Raw genomic sequence first — 12,884 nt, 5'->3', positions numbered from 1 at the left:
AAAAGGTCGTATTAATTACGTTGTTGCATAAAAAAGTAGCTAAATGCATATCATATATATCTTGACAGGCTAATTAATGACAACATGGTCAAGTATGGGCTACTTACTAACACAGTCATAAAACATTAATTGTCACAGCACTCACAACCACATTCCAATACGTTCAATTTTTGTAATTTCTCTCTGCAATTCTACATTTACATCATAATTAAATTAAATAATCCTCACACAATCATGAGACCAAATAAAAATTAATTTGAGAGAAAATAATTTTTACATTAATTATTGATTCTCAATTTGATTTTATATCTATACTTATAGTGAAGATTAAAATAATGAAAATATATCGCATAAAAATTGTATACAAAAATGAAAGAGTAGGGAAACGTCAAATCCAACAGATATTTTCCTCCCAGATAAAACAATATAAAGTATATTTAGATATATTAAAATAATTATATATATTATCATGTAACGTTAGCATAAGTAATTTAGTTAGTTTGAACATACATAAATCTAGGGCTGTGCGTTGGTTGGTTTGGTTAAAAACCAAGCATAAAACCAACCCAACCCATCCAACCAACTTTGGCAAATATTGGAAACCGTTATCGACCCAACTTACATGGGTTGAGTGATGGTTGAAAACCAATTTAATGGGTTGGTTGGTGGTTTGGTTGATGGGTCATCCATCTAAATATTTTTTATTTTTTTTAATATTTTATTACTTGTTACAACGCTATATCTTTTATAAATTAAATGCGACTAGTTCAATAATATTCAAATAAAAGACTCAAAACATTACCGGCATATATATTGCAATTAAACATAAATAGTTCAACAAATAATAATCGTCCAAATATTTAGACTGTATATCTTAAAATTAAAATAGTTCAAATTAGATAATTAGATTAGATTTATTGTGTTTAGAATTTTGGTCAATATTAAACAATTTAATAAATGTGATATACAATAGAAATTTGAAATTAAAACTATTAAATATTTTAATTAAAATTAATAAATAATAAATTAATGAATAAAGTTGGTTGGCCGATATTAACCGACTAACCAACTTTTTAGCATATTAGAAACCATTATCGACCCAACTATACATGTGTTGGTTGACATTATCGACCCGACTTAAATGGGTCGGTTGATGGTTGATTAACCATCACAAATTGTGGGTCGAAAATGGGTTGGTTGATGGTTAAAACCGATCCATGCACAGCCCTACATAAATGTATATTGATCCCAAAATAATTTAGTTTATCCTTTTCATATTATGACTTTTCTCCTCCTTTTCTTAACATCATTGATTAACTTGATAATATATACTCGCCGTTATTTTTCAAATCATCTGTCACGTTGAAAAAAGAAACAAAGTGTTCGATATTATCCGTAATTTTATAATCCACTGGTTCGATTTATTATATATAAACATAAAAAAAAAATTCAATCTAAAAAACCCTAATAGCATATTAATAGAAAAAAAAATCCCTACTGATTTTTAATTGCTTCATGTTATAGTAATTAAGTTTATATAATTTTTTGTTGAATGTGTTTGTAATTTGTATTATCAGATTTGTATGAATATCACTAATAAATTTTATTATAATATTATAATATATTTCTTTATATAATTATATTATTATTGTTGTGTATTAAAAAATGCTAATTAATATTATTAATTAGGTTTGATAAATTAAACTAGATAATGAACAACAACAAAAAAGGAATTAATTTGAGTAGATTAGGTTGAAAGAGGAAGAAACATTATTAGAAGCATGATAATGAAGTTTTAGTAGCGGCACTCTTATTCTGAAAACGACTGCCATTTATTTATATTTCTAATTTCTTCATTTTCGCTGCTGCTATTGCCGCCATTGTTGTTGTTCTCGGAGCTACTGTTAATCAATTTGCCGCCGTTGTTGTTGATGATGATTATATCTCTATCTTTCTTCCCGGACACGTTTCTGTGGTTGTGCATCCATACCCTGAGTACCGATTTCGCGACTCCGGCTTCGCGGCAGAATTCCTCCGCCGCCGCTTCGTCGGACTTTTGTATTTTCCACCCGAGCTTTTCCGAGAATGAATGCAATTTCTCCTTCTGTTCTCGGCTGAACTTTGTTCTGGACCGCTTTCTGCCAGATGGGTTCTCCGCCGTCGGCGTCACCGGCTCCTGGTGGTGGTGGTGTTCGTCCGCCGCCACTACCACCGCCGTGCTGAGTGCCAGCTGCAGCTTGTGGTGGGGTGGTGGTGCTGCGTGAGGCGATTCTGGAGAGGTTGAATGAGAAATTCGTTTGGGATGTGGTTGGGCGGCGGCAGGGAGGCGGAAATCAAGAAAAGGCGGGGCTATGACGGCGGCGGCGGCGGTACTAAAGTCAGGCTGGCGGCGGTGGAAGTTGCGGTGGCAGCCGCACGCGGCGCATTTTAGCAGGGTGGGGTCGGTTATTGAAGTGGCGGAGCTCGTGGTGTGTGGCATGTACTCGCAGCAGCCGTCCACCGCGTGGCCACCTAGGCCGGCTGCATGGTTCTTCATGCATTCTTTGTACACCGCCGCCGCCGCCGGAGGCGGTGGCTGGTGGTGGTGGTTCTTGAGTGCGCCTCTGGTGAAGGAAGAAAATTTATAGGGTTGAGTAGTGTGTGTGTGTGGTGGGGTATCAATTTCAGTTTCATCACTTTTGGTAGGGGTTACTTCTAGGTTCATTCTTAAATTAAACAAGTGTGTGTATGTGTGTGTGTGTGTGTTTTTTCAAGAAAAGCTAACACAAATGTTCTTTGGTTAAGGGAAGATAAGTTTGATATTGTTGAAAGATTTGGTCTTGATTTTGATGATTTTCTTGAATAACAATATGAAAATGGTGAAATTATATATGTGAATTGCAAATTAATTTGAGGGTTTCTAGGGGGGTGGGTGGGGGGTGGGGGTGGGGGGTGGAGATGGGGACAAAAGTTCATTCCCAATAATGTCAACCACTTGTTTATGGAAAATTGAAGATTGGATTTATGGTTGTTGTTGTAATAAGGCAGTGTGACTAAATTGAATTGATGACATCATCTCTCATCAGAATTCACACCATTAGGTTAGTTGCGTCTTCAATTAAATATTCACTCACCGCTGGATTACAATAATATATTATTCTTTATTAACTAAATAATTCGACATTGTTTTATGTTATGAAATGGTATTTACGGTCACAAAATTGCTATTTGCGGTTTATAACAAAATCCCTCAAAAATTTCCAAAAAAATCAAAAAAACCCCCAAACTGCAAATAGCAAAAAAAAAAAAAAAAAAAAAATTCGAAATCAAGTTTGAAGAAGGGTTGGGCTTCAATTTTTTGATATAATTTCGACTCTTTTATGTGTAATATGCATTGGGTAGATCGATTACTGAACCAATTTTATGTTAAAAAGCCGTACAAATCGATTTGTATGGCTTTTTTTTTCACAAAAAAATGTTGGGCGTTCGTACACGCCTTGGGCGCCCATCTTGGGCGTTCAATTAAAAAAAAAAAAAAATTTTTGCACTCGACGCCCAACTCTGGCGCCCAAATGCAGTTTGCACGCCCAACTTGGGCGTGCACTGCATGAATGGATGCCCAAGTTGGGCTTTTATGCGTTTTGGGGGGGGGGGATTTGGATTTTTTTAGGAAGTTTTGAGATTTTAGAGAGATAAAATATTTTTTGTTATAAACCGCAAATAACAATTTTTAAACCGCAAATAGCAATTCCCATGTTACGAAATTCTCAAATAACTTGTCGGATTTGGGTCGATCCGTAAGTATTATCTTTCAATACGAGTTGAACTCGAGTTATATATAAGTCACTACCATGTAGAATTTGTCGTTGACTCGAGTGCACAATCACATTTAAACCACCGAGTTAGGTCCGCCCCCCTCGTCCAAAATATGATACTAAAAGTCTAAAACAATTATTATTTCTCCTTAATTTCACAAAATTGGGTGAAGAGAGGTTTAAGAAATAGTGAAATACATACACCACCTTTTTATTTAATAACCTTCAGCATACATGTATGTCAATAAATCAGTAATAATGATGTTATATTCATTCAATTTGATATTTACCCGTAAAAAAATTATAATTTTATACATAAAACTCTAAACAAAAAAAAAAATCCTTAAAAAAAATTCAGGAATTAAATATTACATGAAGGGCGCATGACCCTTGAATAGTACTACATAGATATATAAAGTTGGAAAAGACATACATAGGTGAAAAAAAGACATTAAATTTGGTGCTGCAAGAAGATGACAAATTTTAATTTATGAAGATAAAAAAGAAAATACGACTTTTTTAACACTCTATAAGCCTATGGTTAGGAATCGGCATCTTAATTAGTGGATTAGACCAATATGAATGCGATTTGTCATTATCATTTTTATTTTTCATAATCACGCGCAATTTTTGCAATTATTGACAATATATTCAATCACATTAATTAGTTAAATAAATAGAGATCACATCCGAATCATATTCGGGTCAAATTACCCGGCTGCATCCGGACCAAATCATTCACATGTCAACACCACATTCGGATTTTTTTTTTTTTCTTTCTTTTGGGTTAAATTACGGCTACTCATTAGGTAGGATTAAATTATGAAAAAAACTCATCTTATTTGGATATACAATATTTCCTCGGCTATGAGTTTTTCTATTCGTCCACTGTTATGGTGTCAAATTCAACATAATCTTCTAGATTATGTGGAATGTTCTCTAGTTTGTACTCGTTTTTGTCAAAAAAATGCAGTTTCTGATGCACCACAAATTGATATTTACAAGCTAAGAGACACACCTTATGATCATCTTGTTTCAAAATGTGGAGCTCGAATGAGGTAAAAAACGGGTACAAATTAGAGAATATTCCACATAATCTAGAAGACTCCACTAAATTTAAAACCGCAAAAATGGATGTGTAAGAAGATTCACAATTGTTGGTGTGATTGTAATTACCCAAACATGAAGTATTTTCTCATAATTTAAACCTACCTCAGTGGAGTTGCTGTAATTTACCGTTTTTCTTTTCTGTTAGGATGTGATATTTTACACTCCTATTTTTCTTCTTAACAAATCTTCTTATTTTACCTCATAATTATAATAAGGGTAAATTACAACCGCTTCGATGAGGTAAAGTGTAATTACAACAAAAAAAAACTTATTTTTTTGAGAAATTACATTCAACCCCTATAATTTGTAAATTTATCACATTCACCCCTACAAAAGAGTTTTACGGAAGACATTTATAAATTTCAAGGGGATGTAAGTAATTGTTGTAAAATAAGGTTTTTTTGTAAATAGTCTTTACTTCAAGGGGTGATTGTAATTTACCCTTATAATAATATTGTTCCACAGACCATAAACAATACATTGGTGTACGATTTTAATGTAGTAGAACTTGAAAATATTGAATTTGTACATTTTTGAAATTGAGATGGATTCAATCACTTAATATTGGGCCATATTTTTAGCTTAGGTCCATCACATTTATTTGATTTGAGAGTGACATGTTTTGGGGCACTGGAAATAAAATCGTTTTTTAATTATGAATTTATTATATTTTCTATATAAAATATTATACATATTCTTTTCTTTTCTTTTTTGAGTAAAAATATTATACATATTCTATGAACAGCAAAAATGCTTTCCCCAACTTCGACTTGACCACTTATCCGGGGAAATTTAAAAAAATTTCAAGAAAAAAATTAGTCGACGAACCAAATAAATTTAGTCGACTAGGCGAAAAAATTAGTCGATTGAGAAAAAAAAAATAGTCGATTAACAAAAAACCTTTGTGAACGAACTAAACAACCGGTCGGCTTTGATCATACGAGCCGACTTAGATTAAATATGGTAGTAATTTTGGATAAACACTAAAAATACGGGTTATATCAATGTAATTAATGATTAGATTAGCATCAAGTACAAGACTTAAAAAAAAAAAATTCCAACATTAATTTATTTTAAAAAAAATTGACAGTTAATTCTGTTTATATACTCTGTTTTTCTTCATTTTGTTAAACTTATGAACTGACAGGTGGAAAACAAGTTGAGAAAAATCATGTCACAACATAAGCCATCAAATATTCAAATGTATAGTATTGAAGAGACAACAATTAGAATGTGACAAATAAAAAGAAAAAAAAAATCTTACATCTTCAACAAATCCAATAAATAACCAAATATTAAATCTGCAACAAAAACCTGGCTCAATTTTCCGACCGTAAATTCCTTTCGGCTTTGATATTTGTTCCGATAAAGACATTCGTCTCTGCGGTAGCTATTCTTCGACACTACGCTACGTACTATACACATTGAAAACCTCAGCCAGCACAAAATGTCTCAATTGCCCCTTCTCTTGTCTGAAAATTTCCTCTCAGACAGAGAGATATGATATATGCATACATGCATGCCCACATTATGATATCATGTTCTGTTGTGTATGGGATCCGACCCTCGTCGAACTTTTCTCTTGCTCGATTGATTCGGATCAAAGGAGCTCTCCACACGGGCCGTTTCCGATTCCTTGTCTGTATTTAGACCGTTCATTTCGACTGCCTTGAGCGTACGTTGATTCTTGATCTGCAAAAATCCTCCGTTTCTCGAGCCAGAAACTTCGTGTGGATGAAATGCTAATAACCATATACATAATACGAGTAGTACGAAAGATCTTCTGGTACAAATAAACATGTTTTTTTTTTTTTGTGTGTAATAAATAAGGAGAATGTAGGAGAGTAGTGTAATAAGAATGTGATCCTTACTATTTTTTTCTATGTTCAATTGGAACAATATATAATTCTTTTTTTGGAGGGGGGAAATTTAAAGTATAAAGTAAGGGGTGGCCCAGAATCCAAATATGAGTTTTTAGAGGCATCCCCCAATCATAAATCTGCTAGCAAATTAAGGCTGTTATTTTAAAAATAATATTTAAAAAAATTTATAAATTAAATAAAAATAAGGGTAAATTACACACACCCCCCTGAGGTAAGCTTAAATAACTGTAAGGTCCCTGTGGTATCGATAATTACACTTAGCCCCCTGAAACGTAGTCAGAAACTCTAATGGGATAATGAATTGGATACGTTATTCCGATAGGGTTCTAACGGACTATTGGTTTCAGAAAGTGGTGGAGACAACAAAGAGCTATGGGGTGACATGGCTCCCCGAACATTCCCGAACATTTCTTAAATCACCCATAGCTCTTTGTTGTCTCCACCACTTTCTGAAACCAATAGTCCGTTAGAACCCTATCGGAATAACGTATCCAATTCATTATCCCATTAGAGTTTCTGACTACGTGTCAGGGGGCTGAGTGTAATTATCGATACCACAGGGACCTTACAGTTATTTAAGCTTACCTCAGGGGGGTGTGTGTAATTTACCCTAAAAATAAAAATGAAAAAAAGAGAGAATCTGAATAGGATGAATAAAGGGTAAAATGGAACAGCACCCTCGAGAAGCTAAGCATCTTTTTGATGTTTGTTTCCCTACACTTCATTTTGCTTTGCTTTTGTTTTCTTCAAACTAAGACCAATCAACGTCATCCAATCCATTCCTGCTTACGTGGCACTATTTTTCCATTTTTTATATTAATATTAATATTTTGTTTCCGCTACGATCTGTTAGATGCTACATCTGGATTGATCTCGTGTAAGATTGTCGGACTATGCATGACTTATTATTTAGTACTACAATATCAAATAATTCGGAACTATGACTCTACGCGTAAGAATAAAATTAGGTCGGATTATTTATCATGAAAATTCTGTTACTAATCAGAGTTTTAGTGTTTTAATCCAATTCGATCTAATCCGATATAGGTAACCAAAGAATAAAATGAGGTCGGATTATTTATCTTGAAAATTCTGTTACTAATCAGAGTTTTAGTGTTCTAATCCAATTCGATCTAGTCCGATATAGGACTATTAACAAACACTAGATTAGATGTGTTACATAATACTTACATTTTGGTAATCATAAATCCCAAACATCAAACAATATTATAATTACAAATATTTTGATTAATATAATCCTACTTAATTTTATCAAATCATTCAACAATGTCTGCAAAATGTTTTTTTGTAAAAAATAAGTGTTTTCCTTAGTGATTAAGAAAGATGGTGAAATAATTATATATTGAGCAGCCAAAACAGAAGATCATATTCAAGCAGTAGTCATAAAGCAGGTGGGATTGAGCTAGGGAATAACACATATTATTCCCCTTAAATAAATAATAAAAATAAATAAATAAAAATAAAATAAAATAAAATCAGCTTTATGCAAATTTTGAGATCTCACTTTAGAATTCCAAGCTCAATTATCAATGCACCATAAATAACATTCATGTTTTCTTGTGCTAAATATGTGTTCTTTATCCTTCTTTTGCCAGTGATCTCTTTCTCTTTAGAATGCCAATATTTATATTAATTTTATTTTTTTATTTTTCCCATTTAACCAGGAAGACCATCTTTTTCTTTATTTATCCACTTTATTATTTTTTTTCAAATAAATCAATCAATTCCCCAAAAAAATATATATATAATCCACATGCAACTTGGAACATTCTAAAGCATATATATATGTAGTTTCTGATGATGCTTTATTTTAAAACTAATGCTTTTATGATTTTTGTAATGGTCCAAACTGCTGTAGTCTGATTCTTGAAAGCTCTTAAAATGGACACATCTCTTTGCCTTTTGATCGTCCAATTTGGGTTTCAAATTCTTATTAAGGTACAAGCCGTGCAGCGGAGTGTACACCCACACTGCACGCTTTTCATCCGCAACAATGTATATCAATACAGAAAGACGGTTATTGAGATGCTAAGCACACATACAGATGGATGTGTTGCGTGATTATGTGCAGATCAATGGTTAATAATCATTAGGTCCATTTCACCTGGTGCATCATTAATAAACCCAGAAAAATGACGTCTAGAGTCTTTTTTTTCTCTTACAAATTACAATTTAATTTATGTAGAGTTGTAATAATTGGGACCATTTTATTTGGTTGATCTTGGATCAATGCCCTAAAAGCGTTACTGTTAAAACCTCAAAGCGTAGATGAATCGCATTCCCCTTTTAATGCAACGGATCGAATTATTATCGAAGATAAAGAGAGAATCGCTATTCAGAGAATTAATTTGGTTGGGAAGAATATGCAGAAATTCTTGGTCTCAAAGCAATGCCATTTTTAAACCTTTTATCAAACATATGGGCTCCATTGAAACAACAAAGAGGAACAAACTACAGCTTTGAACACTTCCCCTTTTCCAAGTAAATAATGAAACAATAAATAAATTCAGACAATTGGTTAAGAAATTATTAACGAGGAAAGACGTATTCGGATCGCACGTCAACCGAAATATTGCAAGAATAGCGAATCAATTGGTATTACTTCGTTATACAATTTTAATAACATACATTAAATAAGTACACATTTTTGTCTGGATTTTGTTTTTAATCATATGTTTGTCCTGAGTAATTAACATCTACTCGGTCGATAAACGCCCTCAACCACTGCATCAAGCTAAAGCTCGTCACAGGACTCCGAAATTCATATACACATTGTAAATAGCCAGGAGAAATCTTATAATAAAATTTAAAGGAAAAAAAAAGGAAAAGAAAAGGAAAGTGAAAGTACAAGGAAAAATTCACTTCAGTCATCGTTCAATCAAACATGTTCTTGGTGAGGAACGGCCTGCGAAGTGGGCCCCGCATGTGGAGTTGCCAGTGGAGTGACAGCTGGCGCAGCCGATGCTACAAGTAGGCCTCTGCTTTGTGCCGATTGAACCACAATCGCAAATTGTGTTGCTGCCAGTGCCGCAGCTTCCTATTTGTTTTTTCAGCAAATGATAAATTTCAAAATTTAATAGAAAGCTATACTTATATTAAAAAATATAATAAAAAAATTATTCGTTCATGTTATATAGCGAAATTACTTAATTACCTGTCTTTGTCTCCGGCGTTGCAATATACTAATGGCCCAGATCATGATGTAGCAAGGCAAAAGAAATCCAACGGCTCTAAGCAAGAACAGCTGTATTTTTTTTTAATCAAGCAGTCAGCACAATTTCTTCACGATATAACGTAATAAATAAATAATTAAGATCGACTTACGGATAAGAAAGTTGATGCATCGTCCTCTCCATCTCCTTCGCCATCATCAGTGATAGACAGTGCATGCCTCAGCAGCAGAAGGGCCATTAACTGTCGAATTTCAGATTGCCAATAATTTTAATTTTTAATTAGATACCAATTATTTTTCAGCAAATGGGGAATGATAATAAATCAAAATTTAGGTAAAAAAAAAAAAAAGAAAAAGTCGTACAATTAGAGCAGCCGAACGACAAAAGGCAGCGCCACTGCTGTTAGTGCCATTATAGTCATCATAGTCAGCTTCGAATAACTGTCGTTCAGCCTCAGCAATTGCCAAAAGACGAGGGTCGTGCATGTCTAGTGGCGTTCCCGAAATTTGCCATACTCCCCTGCAAACCGAAAAAAAAGAAGAAAAAAGAAAACCCGAGTCATCACCTTGATTTATAATTATGATTTTATATTTTTTTTATTAAAGACACGATTTTTGACGCGTGAAATTAACAATTTTTACCCGATATCAATGGTGGTTTCATCGGGTGGAAGGCGTGGGATAGCAGTATAACCAGACTGATATTGCTGCACAACAAAGTGACTATAAGATCAGCTGCGTGAATTAAATATAAATAAATGCAATTCACTAATACCAGTTAACATATTTGTACATATCCTTCGATTGTGACGGTACTTATTAATTTGGCACATATGTTAACCACTCTTCATTAGATTATAGAAAGATAGTTATAATATGTCGCTATTTTACGGGTTAACAATCATGACTAGTAAAATTTTATAAAAAGAATTACATTTGTAAAACGGTCAATTTTTCCTTTATTTCATAGCCGAAGTGTTCTAGTGAGAGAGAGAAAAGGCTGTATTACGAAAGAACCATCATAGCAATAAGATGTTAATAAAGTCGTATTTCAAGAAATTAACCTTTGCTGGCATTAAATAAAATATTAGCAAAATAAAGATGAACGGAGCAATCGCATACCTTATGACAAATCTCACAAGTAGTGTCTCCCTTCTCATTGCACCAATACTGAACACATTTTCTGTGAGCATACTGCAAAGCAACAGGTCTCCGTAAAATAGTAAACCACGAAATTCGAAACAAACGGGAAAAAAGGTTAGCCGTACGTATGCAAAAGGACAAACATGACAATTTATCAAAAGATAATGCCCCACTAAATCAAGAAAAGTGTTCCAAGGAATTTTCGACAAGCGTCGTGCACCAGATATTTCAAGTTCAATACTCAACTACATACGTAAACATAGTTCCAACTTGTATATACATACAATGCTGTTGCATTATCATTTTCCGGAGTTTTTTTAAACATAAAAACACAAAGCTTATCGATAAACATTGGTACGAGATAGACAACCACATATGGAATTTACCTTAAGACTCCCGCTGCAGGCACAAGGGCTCTCCAAATTGTTAAGAGAATCCTCTTCTTGGCAAATACGGCACTCGCCCATATCTAGCAGCGGTGCATCTTCATCAGGTTCCTCATGGTCCACCACAACCACCACCTTATCATTTTCTACCGCCGCCAGTGATGACGTGGACCCCATCATTTCAGGCTTCTTTCCAAAATCCCCAAAATGAGAAACCGATTGACTAGGCTCAACCGCCTCGGACTTAGGTAGCTGGTTCACATTCACCACCAAATGGTCACCCATTTACACCTAATTTTACACTACCGACGAACTCGAGCAATAACAATAATCACCGAAAATTCCTGAACAAAACAAATCAATGTAAATCCCAAATCCCTCAAAACCGCAAGCAATCTGATAAATACCCTTATTCTGTTTTCTAAATACAAAAAAAAGTTTCTTTGACCTCAGAATACTAATATCACAAATCTTATTTTTTCTTATTTATTTACAAAGCTGTGATCTTTTCAACATTTGTACATTCAGTGAAACCACCTGAACGAAAAATCTTCAAACCAAAATTAATGAACCCATGTCAATCAAGGCACATAAACATGATTTTCGCAACCTAATAATCCAAAAATCTATCCAATCCCTAAAAATCAAAATTGGGAATTGAGGGCATCCCAACAAAACACAAAAAAAAAAATTGAAAAAAAAAAAAGAATAAACAACAATCACTGATCACGCCGGCAAAAGCAGCGGGATCAGAGATTTTTTTTTTTTATCTAGATTAGGAAGACGGAATCGAAGAAACCAACGAATCGGAAATGAAATCAAAAAATAGAAAGAAATACGAACACAGCAAAAATGGGGGAAAAAAAAAAAAGAAAAAGAAAAAAAAAATAGTACCTGAAGGAGGAACGGAACAGAGAAATCGAAAACGAAAATGGGAAAGAGAAATCGCGAATTTGTTGCCCAACCAGAGAAATCTCGAAGGTCAATAAATATATGTAATAATGGATTTTTTTTATTTATTTATTTATTATTTTCTGTTAACGCGTTTTAGAGCTTAGATTGACTTGGCGAACAAATTTTACTCTTATCTATCCTTGTCCTTCCTCTCTTTTTCTTTTTTTATTTATATTTAATTATAATATTATTTTATTTCTATGATTATATAAAAGTAATTAAAAAAAGGGTAAATTACAAACACCCCCTGAGGTATGGTCAAATTAGAAAAACACCCCTCTTGTTTGGATAATTACATCCACCCCCTCAACTACTCAAATTTAGTGGAATCTTCGAGTTTATATGGAATATTATCACTTTTATACCTGTTTTATCCCATTCAAACTCTACATTATGAAGCAAGATGATCATAATATGTGAT

At 33.6% G+C, this 12,884-nt stretch overlaps 1 protein-coding gene and 1 pseudogene across 3 annotated transcripts; both read right to left on the bottom strand.

Moving 5' to 3' along the window:
* Nucleotides 1-1,724: 1,724 nt before the first annotated feature.
* LOC105967484 (zinc-finger homeodomain protein 2 pseudogene) lies at nt 1,725-2,883 on the bottom strand (annotated as a pseudogene). The gene has a single exon (XR_016034926.1). The product of XR_016034926.1 is annotated as a zinc-finger homeodomain protein 2 pseudogene (transcript).
* A 6,497-nt stretch (nt 2,884-9,380) lies between these two features.
* On the bottom strand, nt 9,381-12,613 carry LOC105967655 (uncharacterized). Of its 2 annotated transcripts, none has more exons than XM_012992269.2 (8): nt 12,404-12,613; nt 11,510-11,853; nt 11,103-11,174; nt 10,623-10,687; nt 10,344-10,500; nt 10,133-10,222; nt 9,963-10,052; nt 9,381-9,845 (listed from the first exon to the last, which is right to left on the bottom strand). In XM_012992269.2, the coding sequence occupies exons 2-8, from the start codon at nt 11,792-11,794 to the stop codon at nt 9,687-9,689; spliced, it is 918 nt and encodes a 305-aa protein (XP_012847723.2). In that variant the 5' UTR covers nt 11,795-11,853; nt 12,404-12,613; the 3' UTR covers nt 9,381-9,686. The 2 variants fall into 2 exon arrangements, with proteins under 2 accessions (XP_012847723.2, XP_088682278.1); XM_088826152.1 differs by lacking the exon at nt 12,404-12,613 and adding an exon at nt 12,047-12,403.
* Nucleotides 12,614-12,884: the final 271 nt, after the last annotated feature.

Source organism: Erythranthe guttata, chromosome 12, assembly GCF_056151865.1.
Source record: "Erythranthe guttata isolate IM_541 chromosome 12, IM_541, whole genome shotgun sequence".
In the NCBI taxonomy this organism is placed as follows: domain Eukaryota; kingdom Viridiplantae; phylum Streptophyta; class Magnoliopsida; order Lamiales; family Phrymaceae; genus Erythranthe; species Erythranthe guttata.
Note: the sequence above shows the minus strand (reverse complement) of the source record. Positions and strands in the feature narration are given on the sequence as shown.

Coding starts and splice junctions, on each gene's coding strand:
- LOC105967655 (XM_012992269.2), bottom strand. CDS start 11,794: ATGGGTGACCATTTGGTGGTGAATGTGAACCAGCTACCTAAGTCCGAG. Junction 10,501..10,622: donor GAAACCACCATTGATATCGG/GTAAAAATTGTT, acceptor TTCGGTTTGCAG/GGGAGTATGGCAAATTTCGG. Junction 9,846..9,962: donor AACGCCGGAGACAAAGACAG/GTAATTAAGTAA, acceptor AAAAACAAATAG/GAAGCTGCGGCACTGGCAGC.